The 26,481-nt window shown below is 43.1% G+C and overlaps 1 protein-coding gene across 1 annotated transcript in view; it reads left to right on the forward strand.

Annotated features, from left to right (window-relative positions):
- The window catches only part of LOC308306664 (contactin-associated protein-like 2), a gene marked incomplete at both ends in the record, with an annotated part of 459,572 nt that overhangs the window by 172,245 nt on the left and 260,846 nt on the right, over positions 1-26,481 (forward strand). The window contains 1 exon segment of the mRNA XM_080751705.1: positions 6,716-6,909. Within this exon segment, the coding sequence (XP_080607831.1) occupies positions 6,716-6,909 (194 nt within the window).

Genomic DNA, 26,481 nt, shown 5'->3' on the forward strand with positions numbered 1-26,481 from the left:
AGCGGTTGAAGATGGATGGATGGACAATTATTTTGTCATAATCGTCATAATCGTTTACATGTTGAAAAATGTTCATATTTTCAAAAAACATTTTCAAAAATAGTGGAAACAGCAGATCTACAAGTTCACAACACGTCGCAATGCGACGCGTTGTGAGCTTGTATTTATTATTATTATTTCCACTATAGCTTGTAGATCGGCTATTTCCACTATCGATGTTCTTTTTCAAGTATAAAGTTGTCAAATATGTCAGTAATTTCTTTGTATATTATATCTGTCATGATGTGCAACTTCAAAGTCTAAAAGCCAAACAGGAATGTAATTGTCAACGACAGAAACACAATTAAATCGATAACCACAATTATTTGAATGACAATTAATCGTCATGTAAAATGTCATAATCGTGACAGCCGTATGGGTAACATAGTACATACAGTAGGCTACACACTTTCTCTGCTCAGCTGTAAGACGGATAGAAATTCATAATTGGGCAGAGAGTCACAGAGTCAGTAGAGTAGGCTATATAGTCTGAAGCTTCATTATTTTTTGATCATTTTTTCCTCCCCCCAAGAATTTCTCTTAAAAAACAATGCTGTCATACAGAGCACCTTTGTCATTGTCAGGGCTGCACCACATACCGGTGGTGTAAAGTAACTAAGTACATTTACTCAAGTACTGTACTTATGTACAATTTTGAGGTATTTGTACTTTTACTTCTACTCCACTACATCTCGGATCCAAATATTTAACTTTTGCTCCACTGCAATTATTTGAAGACTTTAGTTACTAGTTACTTTGCAGATATAAATTTAAATATTATAAAACATACATTAATCCACTCCACTTACTCAAATACATTTTGAATTGTGGACATTGCAGTATTGATGCTTTTACTCAAGTAAAAAAATGTGAGTACTTTTTCCACCACTGCCCTCCCCTCCCCTCCCCTCCCTCTCCTCTCCTCCATAGCCTTTGACTCCACGCTTAACTTTTCCATCTCTTCTCTGCATTCCATCAATTTTTCCATTTGAAACCCTCTAACATTCGACTCTCAGTCGATAGCAGGTCTCTCTCTCTCTCTCTCCCTCCCTCCCTCTCTCTCTCCCTCTCTATCGTAAACGTATCTATTAGGGGTGTAACGATATAGTAACTGTATCGAAATATCGTTTTTAACATAAAAAAAATCGAAGTATATCGAAATGAAAACAGCTAGAAGCGAATCGTATCGTTTTATTTTCTGTATCGTATCGAATCTGCAGTGCAAAGAATCCATTGTATCCATACTACCTACTTGTGCATTGTATTTAGCATTTTTAAGAAGAAAAAAATAAAAGGAGGGGTTTAATTACTTTTCCTTTCCATATTGCTACACTGGTCTATGGATAAATGTATGTAATCTCTGGGTTCATGTCAAGGTGCAGGTTTGTCAAATACAATGTCCATGTATTTGGCAGATAATCACTGTGTTTACTTATTTATATCCATACTAATACAGGTTTCCCTTAAAAACCTGCACTATCCACACTTTTCACACAGATTTAATTTCTTTGCTAAATAGTTACTATATCGATTTTAAATCATTGAATCGAATCGTATCGTATCGCCATGATTAAACCAATATCGTCCATGTATCGTATTGTCAACCATGTATCATGATATGTATCGAATCGCTATTAAAATGTATCGTTACACCCCTAGTATCTATCATCTCCACACCCTCATTACTATAACGTAGGACCCACTCTCCTCCTCCTCACTTCCTTGTTTCTCTCTCTCTCTCTCTCTCTCTCTCTTGTCCATCCCCCTCTCATCCTCTCTTCTCACGTCTCCCTCCTCTCTGCTTCCCGTCCTCTCTCATCCTCTTCTCCGTACCGCGCCGCCATGGCCGTCACCTCGGGTCATTGTTGTCAGGGTTTTTTTAAAGGGACATGCTTTTCAAAATATAATATTTTATATAAATATTGGTCCATAATACGGTTTTATACAGGTTTTAACCTAAACAACCACTTGGATATTAAAATGTCATGTTCTGTCTGTCTAATTCCAAGCCGTTTAAGATGCAATACCAAAATGGCCTTTGTTGGTAATGGGGCGCTGTCTTTGGGCTAAAATTGGAACGATACAGAGAAGATTCGTATGGTACCATAATGAGAACCATGTAGAGTCAATCCAATTCAAGACAATTTTGGTACCACTTTGCCTCATGGTTCCACATCATATAATATAGTCTCAATAGCCTCCCAAAAAAGTACCGCACCCTTCTCGAGGGGGCCCAATAGGAAATGAGCCCCTTTATGACATAAGCAAGGGTCCGATTTCAAAAGAGTACCGTTCAGTCACGCCCATTCAGAAAATCACTGAAATGAAAGGCAAGGCTTAGAGTTAATGAATGTTTTTTTTGGGGGCTGGAAGAGACACTGGGAAGACCAAAAAACAAGAAAAAATGAAAAATGTGAATTCATGGTGGGGCCCCTTTAATCTTCATTTTACACCCCCTGTTTACTTATCACCGTCAAAGGTGTGTGTGTGTGTGTGTGTGTGTGTGTGTGTGTGTGTGTGTGTGTGTGTGTGTGTGTGTGTGTGTGTGTGTGTGTGTGTGTGTGTGTGTGTGTGTGTGTGTGTGCGCGCGCGTGTGCGCGGGCGCGCACGTGTGTTTCTTTTCCCTCGGGGGAACAGCTTCGCTGTGTAATTTCTTTGAGGTTTTTATTGACGTTTCCAGTGATACAGGTCTGGTTATCTGACAGAGCCGAGGTCTGAGTGTAATGACTCTGTAATTGGATCAGATATGGAATTATTGTTGTTTGGACATTGTGGCCGGTGTGTGTGTGTGTGTGTGTGTGTGTGTGTGTGTGTGTGTGTGTGTGTGTGTGTGTGTGTGTGTGTGTGCGTGCGTGCGTGTGTGTTGCAGAATACTTGGCAGCCTCACCCATCATCAACACCCTACTCTCTATCCCCCTCGTCAACTGGTTAATCTGTCATTCTCAATCTCTCGTTGCTTTTTATTCCCTGCTTGATTCCCTCTCTCTCCGGCTGCCCCTCTCCTCCCCCCTTTCTCATCTCAAGGCCTCTATGCCTCAATCCTCCCTCTCTGCACGCTATAATTTCGTCGCTGTCGGTTGGAAACCTTGTATGTCCAAAACCGTTCTTTTTTTTATTTTTATTTTGGGGGGCGGCATAGCTCAGGGGTAGAGAAACCGTCATTAGAGCACAAAGGGTTCCCGAAGGGTTCCCAGTTCGAATCCGTGCTCACCTTGAGTTAATGTCGAAGAGTCCTTGAGGAAGACTCTGAACCCCTAGTTGCTCCCGGTGAGCAGGTTGGTGCCTTGCATGGTTTCCTCTGCCGTATGAATGTGTGTGTGTGTGTGTGTGAATGTAATGCACAATCTATGTAAAGCACCTTGGATAAAAGCGCTATATGCACCATTTACCATTTTATTATTTTAAAAACAAGTTAGAGCAGTGAAAATAGCCGATCTACAAGCACACAACGCCTCGGATCTGCTATTTTCAGTACTTTTGTGCAACAATCTTGTATGATGAAGTACTGTAGGGTTTTAATTTACAAAACTTGGAGATACAAGGTTTCTGCCTGATGATGTTGTAATCTATCATTCACTCATTCTCACGCTCTTCCTTGCAACGCATGTCTGCCTCATCTGTACCATTGTCCATTATATTACAGGCATCACATATGGAGGCAATTTCATGCAATCTCTTTTGTCTGGGTAGCTCAGCCGGTGTAGAGCTCTTTCCTTTCGACCACAAGGTCATGGGTTTGAACCCGCATTCCCGGCCTGATACGGGCCAATAAATCTCTCTGACCTGTATACTTGCTCATGTACAAACATTAAATGTAGATACAATTTGGCGCACAGTATTTTAATAGCATGGTGCTTGACAACAATACATCCCATCCCAACCCCAATCTGTTACATAAGTCTAGGAATCAGTCATAGTCCTTCACATGAAAAGGTTTGAGCACCACTGACATAGAAACTTAGGTTTTTCAAAAAACCTTAGAAGGATTTGAAATATTCAAATATTCAAATATTCAGTCATATTCGTGTGTCATGTGTGTGTGCACGCACGCACGCACGCACGCACGCACGCACGCACGCACACACACACACACACACACACACACCAATTTGACAAGCTCACGTGTTGTCGCACTTAGCACTTGCCTACCCTCATTGACCATACATGCATTTTAGATTTAAAAAAATATTATAATTTTTTTCATTGAAAACGTTCTTGGTCTACCTATATGTTCCCCTTAGATTACTATTGCTGTGCATTTGATGTATTGATGTTGATATGTATGTATTACCTTGCTTATTGTAAGTCTTAAGAGCGTTTGCTAAATGCCTAAATTGTAAATTGTCGTCGCAGTGAGCTTTTTTCACTATAGGCTACAAGGATGAAATATGGAGAAAGATACAAGGTTTCTGCCCAACAGTGACATATGTAAGCAATAACATCTCGCTCAGCGGTGATTATCGAGTGACAGGAGCCCTTCAGGTTGATATGCCACCGAGGACGGAGCGGAGGTGGCTTATCAACCTGAAGGGTCCTACTAATTGCACCAAAATACCCAAAAGTACCCAAAAGTACACAAAACTATACCCAAAAGTATACCCAAAAGTACACACAACTACCCCAAACTAACCACAAGTATCCAGAAGTATACCCAAAAGTACCCCAAAGTACACAAAACTACTCAAAAGTACACAAAACTACCCCAAACTACCCAAAAGTATACCCAAAAGTACACAAAAGTACACAAAACTACCCCAAACTACACAAAAGTACAGGCTCCTATCACTTGAGATGTTATTGATTATTGATGGAATGCAGAGAGATGTTATCCCGCTTATTGCACGGTTATTTACTAAATAAATTAATACATCGACCCAAGTAAAAAAATCTAAATATATATTTCCTTGCTTACAAAAGTGAAAGTGTTGCACTGGCCGTCCGAGAGCGCAACGTCGCCTCGACGCAAACAAGGAACTGTTGATCAGATAGAATCCATATTTGGTTACTGCATTGTCTATTTCTCGCTTCAAATGTTTTCAAGAACATTGCAACGTTTAGTTCTAAATGTTTGTTTACATGGCTGTTTACATGTTGGATACAGCACAAGAGTCACGCTGTGCAGCCTCAGCGCAGCAGGTGTTCTGAGCCTTTGATTAGGCATCAGGCTGTCATAGAGTGGAGCGTTCATTATACATCTATAATTCACAGCTGATTACAGCGCTTGACCAATCAGAATCAAGCATTCAACCAATCCGGGTAATAATGCAACATTATGTTCTTGTGATCTTGTGTAGGTCTGGTCTCTGGTCTTCCCTGTACAGCAGTGGTTTTCAACCCTTTTCATATCAAGGCCCATTATTTATTTGGCATTTGAGCCACGGACCACCATTTGATGAGATGTGACCCAAGACGTAGACTATTGGATCCATTTGGTTACCAACTCTCCATCATTTAGCTGGTTGAAAACCACTGCTGTACAGGATCAACTGATGCTGTAGCACAGTGGTTCTCAACCTGTGGGTCGCCCCAGGGGGGTCCCCAAATTATTTTAGGGGGTCCCCAGATGATTAACTTAATGTGCAACGTTGTTTTCTCACTCAACCGTAAACAAACCAACATAAAGTGTAAATGGGTAGAGGGTATCTGCACATTTCTAAAGTGACAATTTAAGGACTTTTTAATACCTCTAAAATGACAAATTGAACATTGGCTAAATTGTCAAACATTAGAGGCAGAAATTGAGAAAAATAGCCGATCTACTCACAACGCCTCGCGTATACAAAATGTAATGGCTCAACTCTTAGTGCTCGTCAGGGTGGGGGGTCCCCAGTTAAAATATGATTATGTGGGGGAGGTTGAGAACCACTGCTGTAGCAGACATTCACCGTAATGAGATGTCATGTTGTTGTCATGTTAACAGGTGCTGGAGGCTGGTCTCCACTGGACACTGATCACTACCAGTAATCAGATATCATGTTAACAGGTGCTGGAGGCTGGTCTCCACTGGACACTGATCACTACCAGTAATCAGATATCATGTTAACAGGTGCTGGAGGCTGGTCTCCACTGGACACTGATCACTACCAGTAATCAGGTATCATGTTAACAGGTGCTGGAGGCTGGTCTCCACTGGACACTGATCACTACCAGTAATCAGATATCATGTTAACAGGTGCAGGAGGGTGGTCTCCATTGGACACTGATCACTACCAGTAATCAGATATCATGTTAACAGGTGCAGGAGGGTGGTCTCCACTGGACACTGATCACTACCAGTAATCAGATATCATGTTAACAGGTGCAGGAGGCTGGTCTCCACTGGACACTGATCACTACCAGTAATCAGATATCATGTTAACAGGTGCAGGAGGCTGGTCTCCACTGGACACTGATCACTACCAGTAATCAGATATCATGTTAACAGGTGCAGGAGGGTGGTCTCCACTGGACACTGATCACTACCAGTAATCAGGTATCATGTTAACAGGTGCTGGAGGCTGGTCTCCACTGGACACTGATCACTACCAGTAATCAGATATCATGTTAACAGGTGCTGGAGGCTGGTCTCCACTGGACACTGATCACTACCAGTAATCAGATATCATGTTAACAGGTGCAGGAGGGTGGTCTCCATTGGACACTGATCACTACCAGTAATCAGATATCATGTTAACAGGTGCTGGAGGGTGGTCTCCACTGGACACTGATCACTACCAGTGGCTGCAGGTGGACCTGGGCTCCAGGAAGCAGGTGAGCGCCATCGCAACGCAGGGCCGCTACAGCAGCTCTGATTGGACGACGCGGTACCGCCTCCTTTACAGCGACACAGGAAGGAACTGGAAACCCTACCACCAGGACGGCAACATCTGGGTGAGCACACAACACTCTGTGTCTCTAGTTTAAAGTCTTCTTTCAATTATCACGCATGTATGCGTTTTCGTAAATGATAGTCCCATTGATTTCAAAATTGATGATAAAGTAGGATAACCAGTAAGACTCCCTAATCGGGAGATAAGCGACCTTCAGGCATACGCAAACTTTAGAAGGCAATGGTAGCCAATCAGGAGGGAATATGGGAAATGGGACAGATCCATGTTGATGACATGACTTTAGAGATACTGTGGCCAAATTCCAATCTCCCCCCTAAACCCTGTTGACTGTTAACTCACGGACTTAGGTGACGTCAACATGGTAAGGGCTTGAGGGTACACCCCCCTAGTGGTGAGCAAAGGAACTTCTGTGGACTCAGCTAGAGGGTACAGCTCCAAAGGGAACGGAACAGCACTTTAGATCGGTGGTTCTCAACCTGTGGGTTGGGACCCCCTGGGGGTCCGCATATTATTTTGAGGCGTCTCCAGATGATTATTAATGTGTGACATTGTTTTCTCAACAGTAAACAAACCAACATGAAGTTTATAGAGGGAGAGGGTATCTGCACATTTCTAATCTAAAGTGTCAAAAACATTGTCCAAATATATCAGAGGCAGACATTGTGGAAATAGCAGATCTACATGCTCTCAACACCTCGCAACGTTAGGCGCTGTGAGCATGTAGATCTGCTATTTTCCCGAAAGAACCGTGTTATACAAAGCCCCCTGACCAGTTCAAATATGATTCTTTTGGGGGTTGTTGCCTGAAAAGGTTAAGAAAGAACCACTGCTAGATGAGTGTTTTATTCATGACACCTTACATCACATTTAAAAATCTTTACTGTCCTTATTTACAGTAATTGCTTATTATTATAATAGGCTAGATACATTAATCTATTCATTTTAATTTCTGTTTATGGGTTATAATGTTATTCGTTTTAAATTGTTTTTCCATATTCTGCATTTACCTTGCATATGTCTTATCATGTGCCCCCTTATTTTTAACTAAATATATAGGCTATCTTCCATCCTGTCTCCCTTTGAGAACAGTGAGAAAGCACTACTGCTTGTTGACGTTCTAACCGCGATTCGTGACTCATCTCCACATTTAAATGATTGACATTTGGAGGATCCAGCTGATGCACAGCAATATTACTTCTTAACTTACACAATTTGTCTGGTCTTAATAAATGTCCTCACCTTGTTGTTATTATATCTTTATCCTTTGTAATACTATTGCTTGTCATTTCAAATTTCATCCTTGCACTGCGCAGGCACAAGAAGAGTCTCCCATTCCAACATATAGCCTCTCCAAACGTTTGGCTCACCCACCGCCTACTGTATGCTTGTGAGTGTGCGTGTGCGTGTGCGTGTGCGTGTGCGTGTGCGTGTGCATGTGTTCTTCATCCAGACAGCAGAGCTGGCGTTTTTACACTATGTTAGTTAGTTAGTTAGTTAGTTTCATTTATTTGTCCACAATGTGGAGATTTGTCTTTTGTCTCATATCTCATATACAATTACAACATTAAAACAGATAACAGCAACAAACAATTACACACAATGACACAAAGCATCTTTAAGGCAACCAGGAAGGACAACAATGGTATATGTTGGAAAAAACAGGCAGATCAGCGAGACATGACTTCATTCATTGCCTTAATGGCATTAGGAATGAATGAATTTTTAAAAATATTACGGCTACGGTGTGCCCAAGCTGTTCTATAGCGTCTACCAGAGGGAAGTAAATCGAACTCCCTATGGAGTGGGTGAGAGGGGTCATTTATTATCTTGACAGCCTTTTTACTAACCACTTCATTGTAGATACAACTTAATAGTTTTAGTTTTTTCCCTATGATTTTTGATGCCAGATTTACTATTCTCTGCAGCTTGCCTCTACCTTGTAGGTTAAGATTACCGTACCACATTGCCATGTTGAAGGTTAAGATTCCCTCTATGAGGTTCTTATAAACCGTTTCCATAATGTGCTTGCTCACCCTGAAAGAGTTGAGCTTGCGTAAAAGGTGGAGACGTTGGTTACAGGATTTAAAAATATAGTCAGTGTTGTCCTTGAAGTTAAGGTTGCTGTCAATTATAGTGCCTAGATATTTAAAGTTGTTTACTATCTCTACATTATGTCCCTTAATTATAAGGGGTTGCACAGGGTTCTTTTCATAAATGACCAGTTCCTTTGTTTTTGATATATTCATCGCCAAGGAGCTTACATCACACCAGTTATGGAGAGAAGATACTTGTTTTCTGTATGCTTCTTCTCCAGCTGTATCCTCCTCCTTTAGTAAGGCAACCAAGGCCATATCATCAGCATACTTAAAGAGACTAAACTTCTCCAGATCTAATTGGAATTCGTTAGTATACAAGGAGAAAAGTAAGGGTGATAAAATTGTCCCCTGAGGAGCACCTGTGTTAAGCACAGTGATGTCGGACCGAGTGTCGTTGACACGGACTTGTTGAGGGCGGTTAGAGAGAAAATCTCTGACCAAATGTATAATACCCCCATTTACCCCCAGATCAATGAGTCTCTGCAGGAGAGTGTGTATCTGCATGCTGTTAAAGGCCGAAGTGAAATCAATAAAGAGGACCCTGGCAAAGCAAGTGGGGACCTGGACATGCTTAGTCAAGGTGTTAACCAGGCTGACAGTTGCATCATCAGTTCCCCTCTGACTTTTATATGCAAATTGGAGATGATCTAAGCGGTTAGAAACAGATGCTATAATTTGTCTGCTTATAACTCTCTCAAAACATTTTCCCAAGATGGAGGTAAGGGCAATGGGCCTGAAGTCTTTTAATTCAGTGGCTCCAGGTTTTTTGGGAAGAGGTACAATGCAAGACATTTTCCATCCATTAGGCATAGTTAAAGAATCAAGCAGGTACTGAAAAAGCACCAAGAGAATACCTTTAAGTTCATAAATATTTTCTTTCAAAACTCTACCTCTCAGGCCATCTGGCCCAGGGGCAGAGCTAGGCTTAATACAAGACAAGCTGGCTACGATTTCATGTTCATTGAGTGTAATAGGAACATACTCTGGAATGGACCTACACACACTATCACGCTCAGCACTGAAGTCATTCTTATCGAAACGACTAAAAAAGATGTTTAACTCATTTGCAAAAGATGGAGAGGGGTGTGACAGGGGGGTATGCTTTTGCTTAGTTTCCCTACCCATCATCACATTTAGACCTTCCCATGCCTTCTTGGCATTTCCTGAAAAATAGTGGTGCTCCACTTTGTTCTTGTATTCTATTTTTGCCTTTGTCAGTTTAGATCTTAGTTCACATCTCTTTTCTCTAACTAACTCAACATTACCATTTTTAAAAGCACGTTTTTGCTCACGAATGCATCCCTTCAGATCACTAGACATCCATAAGTTGTTATTAGGGAATATTTTAACAGTTTTAGTTTGCATGATTTTACTTTCATTAAACAACACATAGGATGTAAAGGCGTGTATGACGTTTTATGTGCGTAGCGTTGTGTGGGAGGGGAACTCAGAAGAATGCCACATTCTGTTCCATATTAATTGACTAATTAGCACAATAATTCATCTTTTGTAAAGTGACCTATCCCATTATCTCAGGTCTTACAGGAAGCACCATTTAAAACCCAATTTGATAGTGAAGCATTAACTTGACACTGGACGAAACCCATTACTGTTCACCTCTGCAAACAAATGGCCCTCTCAGCAGCATTAGCCTTTGAGTGAGGTCATTGCTGGGCCGTTTTTAGCTATAGGCGAGCTAAGCGGCCGCCTAGAGCGCCATCCTAGAGGGGGCGCCGAAATGGAGGGAGTGGACCCAAACCAGCCCCAAACCGGCCCAAAACCGACTAAAATCACGCCAAAACCCGCAAATATTGTGGAGAGAGGCGCATTAGAGAGAGCTCGCATAGAACGCTGATTAGACACGCTACGGCCCTGGGTCATTGTCCATTAGCTTAAAGCGATATGTTCACACCAAGTTGTATCTATGAATAATATAGGGCTTGATATCCAGTGAACACTTATGACAACGTCACACATACAGATGAGTTATAACCCTGAGCGAACTGAGTCAAATTGAAAGTTGACGACTCATAGACACGCGTTCGCCCAGACATGGTTAAGCTGCCTATTTGATTTGAATTGTTATTGATTTGACAAAGACTTCTGACACCGTTGTTCCCTATTGAGCTTGGCACATTTCCTGGGGCAAGCTGGCCAGATCACACATGTCACACCTGTCTTCTTATTTTTTTCACTCTCAAAAAGCGCCTGCAATGTAGGGCTGGGTTCGGTAACCGCCATACCGCCGTATCGCGGTATACCGCGGCCTACCGCGGTGTCAGGGTCCTTACCGCGGTCAAAAAAGACAAAAAATAGGCTATTTTTATTGAGAACGAGCGAGTTTTAAAACGGGGGAGAAGCGAGGACCGCATGCGCTTCATGCCGCTCTGCTCTGGGCCGCGCACCACATGTTTGGAACAATTGGAAGCTTGGCCCGTCACAGTCTCCGACAGAGAGTGAGACACAGTAGACACTGGAGCAGTGCAGTAGCCTCGTAGCCTCAGCAGCGTTAAACTTTCTCCATAATCCACACGACACAACTCACACAAGTATGTTTATACATACCTCGTGGCCGTTTCTTTTTTATTCATACGGGCGGAGCGCGAGGACTAAAACCGAAAATGAAACCAGCGCTAGTGAGTACTTTTACAGTAGCGCGTGTGCCCGTCGTTGTTCGACTACAACCTTTTCTGTCAAGTCTGGTAACTAAAACCTGTTTACTATGTTTATATCACCACTCAATCAATGCGATTTGAGACGTGAGTTTGCATAATCACAGACCGTACACAATCACTATACCCGTCTCATCTGGTTTGTTCACAAACAGCGTGCAGTGTCTGAAGCCCCAGTAGCCTACCAGTGGCGTCAGTTCAGAAAAAGCTAAGGTATGGCAACATGACAGACACCAGTCATGTTGCCATACCTTAGCAACAGGCACGATGAAAGTACATTTTATTATTTCCCCCTGTAGCCTAGGTATGACAGGTGCCATAGCTTGCCATACCCAATTGACACCTCTGTAGCCTACGTTACTATAGTAACCCGACACTGCAAAGATCTACAAGCTCAGAACGCGTTGCGAACGCGACGCGTTGTGAGCTTGTAGATCTGCTACTTTCAAAAGCCAGACCCACTGTGCTGTACGGGGAACTCGAGCAGTCGGGCTTATAGGACCGTGGAGAGACGAATTTTGGGCAGATGATAGGAATATTTTGTCTTATCGCCGAACCTTAATTAATAGATACGGGGTGCGGTAATTACCAAAATACCGGCGGTAAATGGGAGGACGGTAACCGCGATAACAAAATGTTGATACCGAACCACCCCTACTGCAATGTAGCCTAGTGCATTTGAAATTACATTGCAGTGCACATAATGGGGTGATCACTGCTTGCCTCCTGTGAATTGTTTTATATTTGTTTATTTTCTTTCTTTATTTATTTTTTCGTTTCTGAGTGAGGTCAGCAGACAAAGTGACGTGAGTGAGATGAAAAAAACTGGGTGAAATGTGCCAATCTCAACAGGAAACAATGGTACATTGTGCAGCAACGTGCACATCCAGGAGGCTACCGTAATTATTCGAATAGAGGGGCCCAGTCGGGTGTGATAAACCATCCAGATTACGGGAATCCCTATATCCGGGGGCCGCTGTTACAGAGGCATGGAATCTCGGTGGAATCAATTTCGAGCCCTATATTCAATGTTGTGAAAATAGTGCTTCAATAACTGGATTACTGAGTGACTGCATCACTCAATAACCCAGCGTGCTGGAGGATATGGATACAGATGGGCTTTCAGAGCAGAGCAACACAAACCATGACTAAAACACAGGCCAGGATTACCCCCTCTGAGGGCCCCTGGACACTGAAGCTCCAAGGGCCCCCCTCTGCGTATACGCGCTACAGGGCTCCAGACTAACTGTTTAACCCTCTGCGTACGCGCTACAGGGCTCCAGACTAACCGATTTCAGCATTTTAAAAAGTATCTTAACGATATCAGCAGCCAGTGAACACACTTAAGACACTAACAGTCTGAGTTAAGAAAGAGTGGCAGTGTGGCCTCTGACAATCAAAATAAATAACAATGTACTATTATAGTACTGCTATATGGTCAAAACAAGCCATATCCTTCCCCCCAAAAAATGTCAAAATACCATTTGTGAACACCAAAGGGGGTGGGGGCATAATTTAATTTATATCATTTGGATTAGATAACAACTAAATGTCTGTTTTTTTTTTTTTTTCCCCCTCTACTTTCTTTTTTTTTAATCCACCATCGAGGGCCCCTTGATGCCAAGGGCCCCTGGGCACGTGGCCCAAAGTGCCCATATTATAGATCCGGCCCTGCTAAAACAACAACAACAATAACAACAACAACAAAAAAGAACACATCAGTGAGTCCTAAAGAATGTTTATGTACTGAGCTACTCAGCAGAAATGTAACACTCACATATACGTGAGTAGTGCAGATGTTTAACAATAATTGAACTCTCGAGAACTTGAAACCAAATGGACCCTTCTCTGTGCTGTAGCACTTTGAGGTTTGTTGTCAAATGTAAAGTGCATTAAACAGGCCCGGATTTATAAGACATGAGGCCCCTGGGCAAGGGGAAATGAAGAGGCCCTCGTGCGCGCACAAAAATTCCACCTCCGGTCCACCTGACCACACCGTGACCTCACCTCCGGACCGGCCCGTGTATAATCTGACTGTGTATCCTCATTGGCTCATTGGAAGGGTCTGAAGCGGATACAGAAGTAGGGTGTGTGTGCATGTGTGTAGCCTATGTGTGTGGAAAATACCGGATACATAGAGTGGGCGAGCTTTAGACTGCACTAAGCTTTCAGGGCAGCTACATGCAGTGCGGCCAGCAGAGCAGAAGCTCTCAATGTTATTACCATAATAAAACAAAATGTACTGTAACTAAACACAAATATCACTTTATTTGGATTGCAATATTTTAAAATGTCATCATTTAATTAACTCATTCAGGGTCTTTTCAAATGGCTTCCAAGTTCCACACCACCTCCCTCTCCATAGACTTCCATGTAATTAAACGTGCACGGATCATGCACGCCCATGCCTAGATCATATGCATCACGTGTGTGCACACTGTTCACAGCTTTCAAACAAAAAAATCAGAATGGAAATCCGTTCAGGCATTCATGAGCTACATGGCTGCCATGTTTGAAAGATGGGGTTTGTATGGGGGTTAAACATGGAATTTCGCGATCGCGATCATGCCTACTACATTTTTTGGGGTAACATTTTCTTTTTTTTTAAACTTTTTGAAAAAAAAAAAAAAAAAAAAAAAAAAAACATTTTTTTTTCGGGGGCCCCCCTCCCCCTGAGGCCCCTGGGCGCGTGCGCACCCTTGCCCAATGGTAAGTCCGGCCCTGGCATTAAATGTATGGGCATAAAAGGGTATGATGTCAGATATCATAGACATCATAGGACTTTCACATAACAAATGACTGTGTAAGCATGTTTGGGCTCTCGCAGCATCTCCATATATACAGTAGTACATGGATCTCCATATATGGGTACCAGGGGTCTCCATATATGGGTAACTGGTCCGATACACATCACTGGCCAGATGGCCAAGAATTGGCCTGTGTGTCGCATGTCGCCATGAGGCGTCTTACTAGTTATTATTATTACGGGTCCATTTGGTTTCATGTTACACTCTCAAGAGTTAAAAGTCTATAAGGGTCCATTTGGTTACCAAGTCTCCATCATTTAGCTGGGGACCACCTGGAACCCCCTCAAGGACCACTGGTGATCCTGGACCACTTCTTGTCATGTAGACAACAGTGTCTTTCGTTGAGATTCTCAGCTCTATCTTTATCCATGCCTTACCCCTTATCGCTATAAACTTCTTTGCCTTTTTTCTTTTTACTATTTTGAAAAACATTTTAAAATACTTCAAATAGCCGATTCACATAGGCACGTTGTGAGCTTGGAACCAGGTAGGATGTGTACATGTGTAAATGACGTCAAACTTCGCTGACATTAAGCAAATGAATACTGACTGGTGGGTGATGTCAATGTGACAATTCTTCTCACTGTCTCTAATTATCTTGTGTGCTTTGTAAAGTTCAAAGCCATCATTTGCTAAAAGTAGAAAGTGAAGAAGGTAGGGAAGTAGACAAAAGTTCAGAAATGGCTATAGAAATAATAACAATAATTACACTTGACCTTTAAAGCAATTTTGGTAAATGGGTTATGAATTGCTCCATCTACTCCTTCTCCCTCTCAGCTTTCGTACTTACTATCTTTTTTTTTTGTTCCACTTCAGTCTACATTTCAAAATCATCCTTCACCCTTAAATTCAATGAATTCTTTCAATGGACTAAACTTTGTTTTATTTGATGGTTTTCCTGCCCTAGCATTTGGCCTTTGTGCCCTAAAAGAATTGACAATACCAAAGGCCAAATGGCCGTGCCCCTAAAACGATGAAATTCTAGGCCTGGTATACACTATTTTGTCTTATATACAGGTCTTAGTCGGTAGTTAAGTGATAACTTTAGGATCACGTCTTAAGTGCAAGATTGGTTTGGTACTCCAGTCTTGGATGCCGGCAGTTTAACTACTGTAAGCCATACTCTCTAGCGATTGTTATGAGTCAGAGTTCTCTATAATATATCAATACCATGAATCAATTATTCTTTGAATATCACTCAATCAAATGCTGTAGAAATGTTGCTCCGGACTCACAATTTAGATGGCATTCCTTCATTAATCCTATTAAATGAAATAAAAGTTTACTGTCATCTTGCCCGTGGAAGTGGTGTCAGATGGAAACAAATGGAGTGTGTTCTTTTCTCTCTCTGAGCGCATGCATCACTTTCACTATCACTGCACTTTTTACCGTCCTCAAAATAGCGAAAAAGGGTTGACCACGCGCCCCAGGTCTTAAGTTGAGATGTACGACCTGGCGGTAATTAAGACGTGCAAAATAGGTCCCTCGGGAGGACTGTTGGCTGATTCCTAAGGCCGCATTCACACACTAAAAAGTGATATCAGGGACCCCCAGGCCCAAAAGCTCAAGGAATAGGGTTGAACCTGTGATGTTCTGCCGCACTTTTTATTTCGGTTTTATCTATTAGTTTGGTCATGTCCACAGAATAGGCCTGCTCTGCCGGAAACATTGCGAAAAAAAGTTCACTCATCACTGTGATGTCTGTGAAAAGTGATGCAAAGTGATGACTCATCACTTTTCACACTTTTGTTAGTCCGTTTTCTAGCCCAAGGAATGTTTTTGTGTGCAAAACAAATGCTTGCAATGGATTCAGAATCATGACCCCTCACATGCTACTTAAAGCAGATTTGTTTTCGTTTTTTTATCTATTTTCCTGTGTAGTGGGGTCAATGGGACAGTGAATACAAATGGCCATAACTTTTTTTTTTTGCGATGTTTCCAGCAGAGCAGGCCTCTCATTCTGTGGACCTTAATGACCAAACTAATAGATAAAACAGAATTTAAAAGTGCGGCAGAATATCACAGGTCCTCTCCCATTTTGAGGGACTGGGTCCCCGGCTATATATCCTCTCTGTGTCCTTTGAGAAAGAGGGGGGGGGGTGTCGTCCAATTCATTCTCTATGGAAGTCACATGGTTTCATGAGCTCTTCCAAGCCTCGTGGCTTGAATCGTCTTGTCTCTTGGCCAAGAGGCTTGGAAGAGACATGAAACCACGTGACTTCCATAAAGAATGAATTGGACCCACCCTCCTCCCCTCATTCTCAAAGGAAGCAGAGAGGATATATGACTTTACTGTTTGTAGGAAGCCTTAGATAAATGGATCTTTTACACTTGATGGTAAATAAAGCTGTTGTTTTTGTGCCGCTGCATAATTGCCCTCCACTTATTATTTATTGAACACCGTTTTGCCTCTGCCACTACCGATGATTTATTGCTTTTAATGTTTCTGCAAATATTCCAGAACACATTAATCTCTTGCGCTTTTGTAACTTTATTCATGTTTGTTGTTGGGTCTCGATGTATATGACCCCAATGTGTGGGTGGTTTGGTTTGTAATTTATTGCCAGCGTGATCCAGAATATTGCTTGTGTAAACAGATGCAGAGGCAATAGTAGTGCTGAGTGGATGCCATCAATAACCTCTGGTACAGTAACGAGCCCGCAGCCCACATTTTGCTTTTTTTTCTCCTCTGTTGTGATATAAATATGTAATTCAGGAGTTCAGCAGGTGAGTGGAATCATCACTTTGATGTATGTTTCTCTCTCACGGCTGTGAAGTAACGGCGCTGTTGATCCGTTGGCATTTAAAGCTTGAAAGCCGCCAGCCTCCTTTGTTTATTTATAAGATGCACGCATGCACGCACGTATGCATGCTCGCACATACGCACGCACGCACACACACACACACACACACACACACACACACACACACACACACACGCGCACACACACATCTGAATGTGCAGAGATGAGCGGACACTGTCGCGATTTTGTACAGCAGGCTCTCTGCCGGTGGTGGAACAAAGTACTCACATATTTTACTTAAGTAAAAGTATCAATACTGCAATATAGAAATACTCTGTTAGGGTGCCCTCAGACCAAAATATGGTCGGCAGTGGATAAACTCTTCTGGTGCGCGGCTGGCTAAAAACGCAGAGAGTGTATTCCGTCCCAAAGCCAGTGACGTGCCTGTCAGTCACTTCCCGCACCGCCCTCCCTCCCTGTAGCCTGTAGACTAGCGTAGCGATCCTTTGTCTGCAGAGGTACGTTAGCCACGTTACGTTGCGACTTGCGAGGTTATCAATTTAATAGGCTTTATTATCATCATCTTTTACGTGTCAAAGGGTACTTTGCTTTATTGGAAGGGGAGATGCTACAAGCAAAAAAGAGAAGAGTTTGGGTGCATGAGACTCTTCAAAACAAAACACCTCCCAGTCCCTTCCTGATTCTCATAATGTTACGCCTTCGACTCACCCGATTGGACAGAGGGGGGAAACCAGAATATGCGTGGAGAATTTCTTTGCTCCAGCATAAACGCAAGGTCTGCGCGGAGCGCAGATATCCTCCACTGACATGAAACCGCCCCATTCTCATTGAAATGCATTGGCGGAACGCGGATTCCACTCTCATAGGTATTTTGGTCTGAGGGCACCCTTACAAGTAAAAGTTCTAAATGTACTTGAGTAAAAGTATGACATTTTGGCATCAAAATTTACTTAAATTACTAAAAGTAAAAGTACAAAACATTTGAAAATAGCAGATCTACAAGCTCACAACGTGTCGCGATGCGACACGCTGTGAGCTTGTAGGTCGGCGATTTTCAAATAGCCAAGGTATAATAAAATAGGGCTTAAGTGGTTTATGTATGTTTTATATTATATTATAATGTACATCTAAGTAATAATAACTAAAGTTTTAAAATAAATGTAGTGGAGTAAAAGTACAATATTTGGATCCGAGATGTTGTGGAGTAGAAGTAAAAGTATTGGAAATTGGAAATACTCAAGTAAAGTAAAAATACCTCAACATGTTCTCTTAAGTAAATGTACTTAGTTACTTTACACCACTTCTCTCTGGTGTAGACTTGTTTACTACAGTAACTGTGCCTTTCTATTTGTGTGTGTGTGTGTGTGTGTGTGTGTGTGTGTGTGTGTGTGTGTGTGTGTGTGTGTGTGTGTGTGTGTGTGTGTGTGTGTGTGTGTGTGTGTGTGTGTGCGCGTGCGTGCGTGCGTGCGTCTGTCTGTTCGTCTGTGCATAGTGTGTGTGTTTTGTGGGTGTCTGTATACCGGTATGTGTGTGGGGACGCGGTGATCATTTCCACCCCCGCACTATCGATTGCACAAACTGCAGTGATGGGTTGTCCTGATTGAGCTGGTGTCCCCCCACCCTAAACGCACACACACGCACACACACACACACACACACACACACACACACACACACACACACACACACACACACACACACACACACACACACACACACACACGGTGCCACACGCACACACCCCGAAAGGCTCAGGTTTAGCCTGTTCAATCACATTCAGCTCAGTCCCATTCACCATGAGATGAGATTTCCAGGGTGGTCCCAAGGGACAGAAGCACCTGTCCACACTCTCATATGAGAAGGTTCTAATCAGGAGCCTTTCTGCACCAATCACTAGCTGTGATTTAACCCATGCTGATGACTTAACTATGTCACTGCCAGAAAGGGGAGAGTACTGCGCAACACAATGCTATGACATTTTGTGCAGTGTCTACCTTTTTATTTATGAATATTTTTTATGTTATTGTACAACGAGAAATGCAATTTTGCAAACTGCGAGTGCGGTTGCCCTGACGTGAGTCACATTTGGAAAATAAATTCTGCAATTCCATTCTCAGAACACAGAAGTGTGGTTGCCATTTTTGCATTTCCCCATTCAAGACAATGAGGCTATTTTATAGACTATCTTTTAGCCAATAATGAAGCAACAAAAACATTTTAGAGTAACTTTTAGCCGATGAGGAAACAGCTAAAAAGTCATGTGAAGCCCAACCAATCCGCTGGTTGCGGAGTAACATTTAACCTAAAAATCAAACCTCGGTTCGAAGTGAAGCGGTGAATTTTTATTCCATGTGTTCTAGACTAGAGCTATGAAATCTGTGTTCTAGATCTATACATTCTGTGTTCTAGATCTATACTTTCTTTTCTGTGCTTTAGTTCTATATTTTTATGAATTCTGAATGAATGAATGATTTTGTCTGGAGGGCCAAATTGGCATGTGAAGCTTGACCAATCCTCAATTGGTCAAGCATGCACGGGACATGTACGGGACAGACAAAATTGACCAATCGGATGGGACAGACGGGACGAGACAGACAAAAACCTTGGAAGCGCTTTCACCGCTTCAAAAACAATTAATCTGCGCCACGCAGATGCTGGAGAGCATGATCGAGAAGCTGCGGCCCACACCCGCCGAGAGCACCGATTGCATCATGCTGAGCGGCGAGACGGCCAAGGGACACTACCCCCTGGAGGCGGTGCGCGCGCAGCACATGATCGCGCGGGAGGCCGAGGCGGCCATCTTCCACAGGCAGCTCTTCGAGGAGTTGAGGCGAACCGCCCACCCGACCAGGTAGCCCTCGGAGGCCGTGGCCGTGGGAGCCGTGGCGTCCTCCTTTTTTAATAATTTTTGTCCCACGATTTGTGGTTAGCGACGAAGCGACGAAGCGCTAACCACTGCGCCACCGTGACCCGTGGCGTCCTCCTTTAACTGCGCCGCCATCATCGCCATCATCGTGTTGACCACCAGCGGCACGTCCGCCCAGCTGCTCTCGCGCTACCAGCCCCGCGTTCCCATCATCGCTGTGACCCGCAACGCCCGGACGGCCCGGACAGACCCGACGCCGCCCCGTGGGAAGAAGACGTGGATCTGCGGGTCAAGTTCTCCATGGAGATGGGCAAAGTCCACGGTCTGGTCAAGGAGGGCGACCTGGTCATCGCCCTGACCGGCTGGCGCTCCGGCTCCGGGAACACCAACACCACATCTGTCCAGTTTCCCCCAGTTTTACTTTATGAACTTATTCTCGAGGGGTGCCAGCCACTCCAAAACGTGACTTTGCAAATAAGTATTTGTTCGCTCACAAACCAGCCGTGAATTCTTGGAGAATTCTGATTGGACAATATAATTATGACGTTATACACATACTGTACAGTATGTATGTAACCATCATACTATACTTGGCGTTCTACTCGAACCCACACTTTTTCGTCAGCAACAACATTTTCTAGCGTGGAGTGGTCACAATCAACCCACTCAGAATAACTCTGGTCTGTGGTGACTTCAACAAGCTTTTGCTGGGGCGCGTCGTGGGTTGTCACTCCCCATCTCTCTCCCCCTGTTTCCTGTCTATCTCCACTGTGTAGGCTACTATAATATCTAAAACGCACCTGGTATCAAAAAACACGACACACGTGCATATATCTCCTTGTATGGGCCGTTCTGTCCCTGACATTGGATATCTCCATACATGGAGTTGATGAATGTTCTGTTGTCTATCAAATTTGGACTGTTTTATTGCGACCGTAAGGTCGCAGTTTAGTATCAAAACCTCCACCGGCCGTCCGTCCGTCCGTCCGTCCGTCCGTCGGTCACACGTCACACGTCACACCTTTGCCCTGCTCATATCTCCGCATCAGTATGACATCACACTGCTGACATCAGTATGACATCGGCAGCCATAGTTACACCTGGAATGTTGAATCTCCATATATGGAGATAACCTACGCATCACACAAAGTCTGACCTCACCAGCCCATACTTGGGCATGGACGACTTATATCTCCATATACGGAGATGGCCATATATGGAGATACGATGACATCAGCATCACAGCTGATGATGTGGCGTGATGTCATACAATACACAAACAAGCCCTATATAAAGGGGCAATTCTCACCAGGGAAGAGAGCATTCCCCACTAGCTGAGTATCTTAAGATGGTTGGATGTGATGATAAGCTATAAGCTTAGTTGATCCTGGCGATAAGGTCTGAGTCGAGGAATGCTCTCTTCCCTGGTGAGAATTGCCCCTTTATATAGGGCTTGTTTGTGTATTGTATGACATCACGCCACATCATCAGCTGTCGACTCTGTGATCCAGTATGGGCTGGTGAGGTCAGACTTTGTGTGATGCGTAGGTTATCTCCATATATGGAGATTCAACATTCCAGGTGTAACTATGGCTGCCCGTATGACGTGAGAGGTGGAGGTTGTGATATTTGTGGAGATAAGCGACCAACGGTCGCTTATCTCCCGATTAGGGAGTCTTACTGGTAGTTGTTGTTGTTTTGTCATACTCTGGTGTTCAGGTTTGCACGCACGCATGCACGCATGCACACAATATTGGATCATCTATCTATAAATGCGACAAATCTCTGTCTGTTTGTTTGTTTGTTTGTTTGTTTGTAATCCGCGTATCTCGAGAACCGTTCGTCCCACCGGCTTCAGATTCGGCACGCGCGTTCCCCGCTGCGGCGCGGAGTGCAGTGCCGGGCCTCGGCCCGACTCGGCATGCGGTTTTCCCGAAGCGGCGCGAAACGTTCGGAATCTCCTTACGCGGAGCTGATTGTTAACATCAGGCTGTTCCTGAGGAAATCGGCACAATCGCTGACTCATTGTGACATCACTTCATAAAAGGCTCTGACATCACGTACGCCAGGAGTCAACAAAAAATCTCTGTGAATGTGTATGTATGTATGTGAATCTCGAGAACCGTTCTTCCCACCGGCACGCGCGTTCTCCAGATATGGGCATAAAATGAATCCCCGAATGCGGAGCTGATGTCTGACATCAGAGTTTTCCGCAACCGGTACTGTGTGTGCAGAGATCTCCATATATTGGGGTTTGCATTAAAGGGTGGGGACAAAGGCTAACAGAAGGCAAACAGATGGTCAAAACGGGTCCTATGACAACATGACAACAGGTATATTGGGGTTTGCATTAAAGGGTGGGGACAAAGGCTAACAGAAGGCAAACAGATGGTCAAAACGGGTCCTATGACAACAGGTATATTGGGGTTTGCATTAAAGGGTGGGGCAGGCATAAAATGGACGCAAATAGACATATATCTCCATATATGGGCATATGGGCATAAAATGGACCCAGAACTATATCTGCAGTGATCTCCATATATGGACATAAAATGGACGCCGACAGACAGACAGATACAGATATCTCCATATATGGGCATAAATGGACACAGGCAAACAGATGGTCAAAACAGGTCCTATGACAACAGGTATAATGGGGTTTGCATTAAAGGGCGGGGCATTCATTCTCTATTTACATCGTTCCCGAGTTGGCCAGGTCGCCAACATGACAACAGGTATATTGGGGTTTGCATTAAAGGGTGGGGACAAAGGCTAACAGAAGGCAAACAGATGGTCAAATGGGTCCTATGACAACAGGTATATTGGGGTTTGCATTAAAGGGTGGGGACAAAGGCTAACAGATGGTCAAAACGGGTCCTATGACAACAGGTATATTGGGGTTTGCATTAAAGGGTGGGGCAGGCATAAAATGGACGCAAATAGACAAATATCTCCATATATGGGCATATGGGCATAAAATGGACCCAGAACTATATCTGCAGTGATCTCCATATATGGACATAAAATGGACGCCGACAGACAGACAGATACAGATATCTCCATATATGGGCATAAATGGACACAGGCAAACAGATGGTCAAAACAGGTCCTATGACAACAGGTATAATGGGGTTTGCATTAAAGGGCGGGGCATTCATTCTCTATTTACATCGTTCCCGAGTTGGCCAGGTCGCCGACTAGACGCTGAAGGGCGGCCCAGCTTCTAGTTTCTAAAATGGGGGCAGGTGGTGTGATGAGGCAACACCGTGGGGACATCACACATCTCTCCTCTCACCAGCAGGACCAAAACTGCTTCCCTCTTCTCTGTGTGATACCGGCTGTATGAAGGCAGCTGAATGATGCCCAAATAACATTTCATTCAACGCGTCTAATTCAGATGTGAGAAAACAGATGGTATAAATCTCCACAGGTAATCAATATTGTACACTCACCACCCAGAGACATTCCATAACTCTCACTTGGGCTCGGTGTCGTGTTGCTGAAATGGTGAGGAGAACAAGGATCTGATAAACAAGTCACTTAAGAAGTTATCTGGTGCCTCCTTCTGCTGCTCTACCTCTTTGTCTTCAGTTGAAATTGATTATTATTATGTTATTATTAATGAATATGCATTAACTGTAATGATTGGCTAACTGTGAGAAATCCACAATCCAAATAAAGTCTACAAAGTTAACTGTCCTATACTGCCAGATGTTATTATTTATTTATTGGGGCTGGTGCCAGCAAAAAGCAGCTTACCTTTGCGATGTTATAGAAAATGATCTATTGGTTCTTTCTAAACTAATTCATTTTACAATGGACGGTCAAATGTGTACTTTGGCCATACTGGCGGCAGAGGGCAGCCTTATGTAAGAATGAATGTGAATTGGGCCGCTCCGGTTGCCATACATTCAGAGCATAGAAATGCATTTTCTAGAACAGATCCACGGAAAACAGCCAGGAAGTGATTTGGGACTCCATTATTGCTAACATGCGGTGAATTTTTGAGAGCAGCATTACGGGAGATGTTTTTACTGTACACGGCGGCGCGAACCATCATCAGCTTACAGTCATCAGACGAGGTAAAAAGAACGAGCCGTATTGGCAACGCGCCGCCGTCAAAATTGGGGCGAACGGGAACGTCCGAAGCAGTAATAGAGTTAATTCATTGCTAATAGCAAAGATGATAGCTTTATGTAACTTGCACACACCTCTTGCCACACTTCGCTCTCCATACACACACACAGAAATACATATTGTACAGTACCACCAGTAAGACTCCCTAATCGGGAGATAAGCGACCGTCACGTCGCATACACAAACTTTAGAAGGCAATCGTAGCCAATCAGGAGGGAATATGGGAAATGGGACAGATCCATGATGATGACATGACTTTAGAGATACGGTGGACCGCTTTGCGTGATTTTAGGACAAAATCTGTAGGAGCAGTGTCCAAAAATGTGTTTTGCAAGAATCGGCCTGATGGTGGCGCTAGAAGAGGGCCATGTGAGAAATGAGCAGGCAGAGGGTGTGTGTGTGTGTGTGTGTGTGTGTGTGTGTGTGTGTGTGTGTGTGTGCGTGTGTGTGTGTGTGTGTGTGTGTGTGTGTGTGTGTGTGCGCGCGTGTGTGTGTGCGTGCGTGCGTATATATACACACACACATTATTTTTTTAGCAAAAATATATACTGTAGCACTGCATATTCGTGCACGCACAATGCAGCCAATATCAACACTGCAGACAGTTCAATTATTTTACTCCAATCTTTCCGTGACAGTGTGAACTCACTAGATTTAATTATGATTGTTCAACCTGTATCCACACTGAAAGAGAACATGCAATTCTGAGAAGCTTGCGGAAAATGGAGTGTTACTTTTTTTCCTGTTCGAGCTGCCTTGGCTTTAGTTAGTGCCCAACTCAGGACATGTCAGAAGTAGTTATTGAGGGAGAAGCGGCCATTGATTATTTGTTCTTCACCAGTTCTTAACTTCTTACTAGCAGATCCAAGGCATAGAGTTATAATAATTAGGTTTCAAACGCACAGACACAATTGCCGTTGCGCTAATTGCTGTTGGTGTTAATAAATGGACCCCTACATTGTACAACACAATCAAAAAGTTTAAATTAAATTAATGGGAGACCACAGAGGAAGTAATTGATATGCATGTACTGTAGATCTTCATCTTATTGCTGTAAATTAATGAGAAGCCTTGTCTAAGATCAAAAGACTTGAACATCATCCATTTTAACGCCAGCTCATACCATTAGAGATAAGGCTTCTATGGAAATTGAAAGTCGCTGACATGAAGAAAGGAAAATCATGAACGCATAGAACTAGAAGTGATAGAAGGGACATCTCAATGCATCATGGGAAGTTTCTTTTTCTGCAGTTAAAGTAGCTGATGTGGGCTCTTGACTTGTTGTGTGTGCATTATACTGAGTAGTATTAATCCACTCTAATTTGTTTGGTCAGGCTAGTGTGCCAGAGATGTGTCTTAAATCCACTTTTTGAAAGCTCTAAAGGTCTAATCTGGCCCTAGAATGGTCAGAGTTTCCTTAAAGAAACTCTGTTCTCTGGACTGATACAGAGACGTCCAAGCTCTGGTAGAGCAACACGAGCTTCAACAAATGGTGACTGTATTGTTCCCACCTGCAGTAACTCATTTGGACAGTCTGCCTTCTCAGTTAAGGGGGTAGACCTTTGGAACTCCTTGCCTACCGTTTTAAAACTAGAGACGGATGCTAATGTCTTTTACAGAGGACTCAAGTTATGGTTGAAATCAAATCAACTATGTTCACATGAATAGTTTCTGTTATCTACCTGCATTATCTACCTGCATTATTTATGCTGTGTGAACTGATTGATTATGGCTATTTATGATGTTGTATGTCCCACAAGCTGATGGGTCAGATTGTGGTTCGTTGTTGTTAGTTCTTAATAGTATCACATATTAATTGTTTGTACCTGACTGGGTTTTAGATTAGTATTATTGTTTTTGTACTTGATTGGGTTTTAGATTAGTATTAATGTTTATTGTACTTGATTGGGTGTTAGATTTGATTTTTGTAAAATAGAAAAGCCTCCTGTGGACAGGTGATGAGAATTAGCATGTGTGCTATAATCACTTATATCAATGCATCTGGTTCGTCCAATGTGATTGTGATGTCCATGACAAATAAATAAAACATAAAATAACATAACATAACATAACATAAAGCGGAATAACACTCATTTTCAACAATTTCTACATGTCATTAGTATACTTTGGAGTAGTAGACATAGTTCAATTTTGAAAACGAGTGGTATTCCCCTTTAAAGTGGGATTGTGTTTGCACTCAAACTGTGCTGTGCCAAAGTTTAACTACCTAAGCTCTATATACTTTGTGTGGCGATGTGACCTGTTGTGA

Source organism: Nannobrachium achirus (assembly GCF_963921795.1).
Source record: "Nannobrachium achirus genome assembly, chromosome: 21".
NCBI lineage: Eukaryota > Metazoa > Chordata > Actinopteri > Myctophiformes > Myctophidae > Nannobrachium > Nannobrachium achirus.